This window comes from Seriola lalandi, unplaced genomic scaffold (genome assembly GCF_002814215.2).
Source record: "Seriola lalandi dorsalis isolate HSWRI2012SDOR001 ecotype SW California unplaced genomic scaffold, Sedor1 jcf7180002049667, whole genome shotgun sequence".
NCBI classification, from domain to species: Eukaryota; Metazoa; Chordata; class Actinopteri; order Carangiformes; family Carangidae; genus Seriola; species Seriola lalandi.
Genome location: NW_019520220.1, coordinates 1 through 2,879, shown reverse-complemented (window position 1 = coordinate 2,879; position 2,879 = coordinate 1). Strand labels below are relative to the sequence as shown.

The 2,879-nt window shown below is 35.4% G+C and overlaps 1 protein-coding gene across 1 annotated transcript in view; it reads right to left on the bottom strand.

The window, feature by feature from the left end:
- LOC111648878 (odorant receptor 131-2-like) overlaps window positions 1-520 on the bottom strand; it is a 3,131-nt gene extending 2,611 nt beyond the window's left edge. The window contains exon 1 of the mRNA XM_023398619.2: window positions 3-520. Within this exon, the coding sequence (XP_023254387.2) occupies window positions 3-515 (513 nt within the window). The 5' untranslated portion in view covers window positions 516-520. The remainder of the gene's footprint in view (window positions 1-2) is intronic.
- Window positions 521-2,879: the final 2,359 nt, after the last annotated feature.

Genomic DNA, 2,879 nt, shown 5'->3' with positions numbered 1-2,879 from the left:
GCCTTTTTAGCATCTGCATTTGCAGCCTTGGCCACAAACAAAATTCTGAAGTAAGTGTAGAACAGAGTGAGCCAAACCACTACCAGAAACACTATGTGGGACGTATCCCTCTTCTTTAGACTGTAGGTGCTCCTAAACACAGTATCCCTGGAACAGTACACTCTTGAATTTAAAAACTCCAGAGGTTCAGTAGCCAGGAGGATGAAGACATCCGGCAGGACAGAAAGTGAACTCATCGCCCAAATTATGCCAATTACAATATATGTTCTTTTGGCAGTACATATGTAGTTATAGCGGAGAGGAACGCAGACAGCAATGTAGCACTCTGCTGCCATAAAAGCTAGATTCAGAGGGGTGTTTTGTGTGGTGAAGATGGCCGGCAAGATGAGGAGGCAACAGATGGAGACATAGATGGTGTGGAAGGTGTAGGAGAAAATGAAGAGGGAAATGCTGGTTGTCAGCTGGATCATGTCGTTGAACACCAAGTGGATGAAAAGGATAAAACGTGGGTTCATCTTGAAGATCTGTGTTGAACAGCAGAATCAGGGGTTAGCGGTTAGATTACAGTATATTGCTCATCTCTGCCTACATACAAAAAGCATGTCATTACACTCAGCCCAATAGTTCTAACAATAATGACAAAAAAGTATTCCCCTTTTTTGTTCATGGACTTAAGCGTCATGTGTCATCCATACTTATCTTAAACCACTATGACAGTACCATTAAATGCAGTTCCAGAAATATTTGTATGACCCGATCAATTGACTATAACACGATCACACAAAGTGATGTTAAAGTTTATGTGCATGTGCAGTCTTGCATGCAGACATCGTTGCATACTCACTAAAAGATAGAAGGGATGGCTGCACTTTAGTAATTTTGTTAAGAAAAGTCATTGAAGGTTCAAACTGAATAATTACTCATCTTTTTGTTCACACTCAGGCTGTCGACTAAATTCATGTTAAGACCCTTTGGTATTCAAGTTAAGAACATAAAGCAAGTTACAGGGGCTAAAAAATAAAGGGTTAATGCAAAAAAGAATTGATAATTGTTGAATTCCAACATGGTTATAGACTTTAAAACCAACTGTTTGCTATAAGAGCAGATAAGAAGAGAGAGGAAAGAAATGAAGAGAAGGAAGTGGAGGATGGTTTCAATATATATATGTATATATATATCATACACATAGTACACTAATATTCCTTCCTTTAACTAATAAACTTTTTGTTTTGTAGCAATACTATTTTACACACATGATGTTTGTTGAATGTGTGGACCATAGTAGCATTGATGTAGCTGATGGTGATGCCGAGGACAACAACAGCCACATTCTTGCCAATAGCCACAACAAATGTGTCCCGGTAATTCAAAGCCATCGTTACATTATTGTCCCCAGGTGTGAAATTCATGTCAGCAGCCGATGAACTTGTTTCAAAAGAAAAGACAGACAACATATAATGACAAAATACTGCAAATATCATTTAGAAACAAACATCCTCACAACCGTGCATACTTGCATATTAAGAATTTGCTTTCATGTTGAATGAATTTAAAAACAGTGAAGTGAAGCAAACAGTTCAATACTGACCTCAGGTAATGGATTCTGATCTGGAGATTAATCTGCCATAACATGACAATGCTGTCTGAAGCAAAGAATATTTATACAGCAGGTTCAGAGAGCATGTGTGCACATTTCTGACTTGAAACACACCCACAGTGTGTGTGTGACATAGGTATGTATTTTTTTTAGATGTGTGAACAGTTTACCACAAAGGACAACAATGGATGGTTCTACAGTTTAATGAGCTCAGTGAATATTCTTTTGATTTTAAGGGAAGAAATTAAAATACTCCTACTTGCTTTGGAAAACCATTCATTTTTTTGAATCAGTTAGATACATTGTTCTTCACCATCCCGTTATTTCTATCCTTTTCCTTCCCTTGGTCTATAAGGGAAGGTTGAAAATCCTTAAATGGAATAATACAACTTATCTTTGATAAAAGCTGATTGAACTATGATCAATTAGCTTCTTAAAGAGCAAGCAACAGCAAAGAATAAAAATATAGCAATGACAAGTGAAAAAGAAAATGCTTTATTATTTAACATTTGAACAAAAAGTCTAGGACTCCCTCTCTTTGATCTCTGTTTTTGATCTCTACCATTTCCTGAGGGAAATGTCTGACTCTGTAGCTGCTCTATGCTCCATTATGTTCATTAGCTGGTAAGCTTGGGCCCATATTCAATAATATCAAATATTGCGATATTTCCCACCATTTGCAACATTTTTTAAAATATTGAAATAAAAAAGCAGTTTGTCCCTCATTTCACTGTTTTTCGTATAATAATACAAATATAACTTGAACGACTGTTTCGTGGCAGCATCACTTATACCCGAAATAAGAATACAAAATATATATTGTTGAATTATAAAACAACTTAAACATAAAATAAAACAATATAATTATTGTTGTAAAACAAGAAAACGAATTGTTCATTGTTTAAGATAAACAATTTTCTTTATCTGCCCATTTACTAGGTTTACTAAGTTTGACAAAGATCTGTAGGTGTTTAAAATGGAAGGATTGCCACAATTTAATTAGACGAATTAACTAATTTTATTCAAATCTAAAGATCAAAACATGACTGATTTTTTATGTGTATTCATAAAACCATGGTGCTGTCCGTGGTGCTGAAGTAACAGACGGATTTATACAAACTCTTCATTTGATATTAAATTGTCTCTAAAGCAAATATCAACAGCTCTCAGGTAATTTTAAGAGGCGTATTGTAGCAATGTTCAGAGTGACCTCAGTTTCCTGAAGAAGTAGCCGTTGTTAGAGTTAAATGTTGCTTAATGATCTTTGATTTCCATTACTACA